General features: G+C 62.2%; 1 protein-coding gene across 1 annotated transcript; it reads right to left on the reverse strand.

Moving 5' to 3' along the window:
• Window positions 1-2: 2 nt before the first annotated feature.
• Tco025E_10190 (calpain-like cysteine peptidase) lies at window positions 3-714 on the reverse strand (the record flags this gene model as incomplete). Its single annotated transcript, XM_029376975.1, has 1 exon — window positions 3-714. A coding segment is annotated over one exon (712 nt), but the record flags the coding sequence as incomplete, so codon positions are not given.

Consider the following 714-nt stretch of genomic DNA (forward strand, 5'->3'; position numbering starts at 1 on the left):
GCATTGCCGCGCGGATCTTCGTTGCGAAGACGCAGGCGCTCCACCTCCATCGTGTGGAAAGACTCGTCCGAATCCAGCGGCAGCTCAGACACCGGCACACCCCCCGGTTGCGGGTCGAGAAATATTTCTCGCTCCTTCTCCTTGAGCTCACCTGCAAGCACGTGCGCCCGAGCGTTCATGTCGTCTTCGAGCTCTTTAATTTTCCCCGCGTTGCGCCGGGGGTCGCTCAACTTAAGTCGCGCACGCTCGGTCTCCGCCGCGTGGAATGCGTCATCCGCGTCAAGCGACAGAATCTCCAGAGGTACGCCTGCCGGTTCGGGGTCCAAGAAGCCACGGTCCAGCTGCGCTGCCGCCAACGCGTCGGCGCGCCCGTTCATCGCACGTACGATCCCCTCAATCGCATCCGCATTCTTCCTACGGTCCTTCTTCAGTTCCCGAATGTCACTCACCAACGCCGCAAAGGCCGGATCACCGTGAGGGTGCAGCAGTTCGAGAGGGATGTCACGGGGCTCCTTGTCCACACCAGCCAAGTCCTCACGCAGTTGATCGCAGGCAAGCTCGTGACAACGGTCGTTCATTGCGTTTTCCAGGTCGGCCACCTTGCGTTCGTTGCGCCGAGGGTCCTGCGCCTTCAGCTTCGCACGCTCCGCCTCCATCTGGTGGAACTTGGGGTCCTCGTCAAGCGGGAGGATCTCCAACGGAACGCCCTCCGGC

This window comes from Trypanosoma conorhini, assembly GCF_003719485.1.
Source record: "Trypanosoma conorhini strain 025E chromosome Unknown Tco_14.4_contig_01523, whole genome shotgun sequence".
NCBI lineage: Eukaryota > Euglenozoa > Kinetoplastea > Trypanosomatida > Trypanosomatidae > Trypanosoma > Trypanosoma conorhini.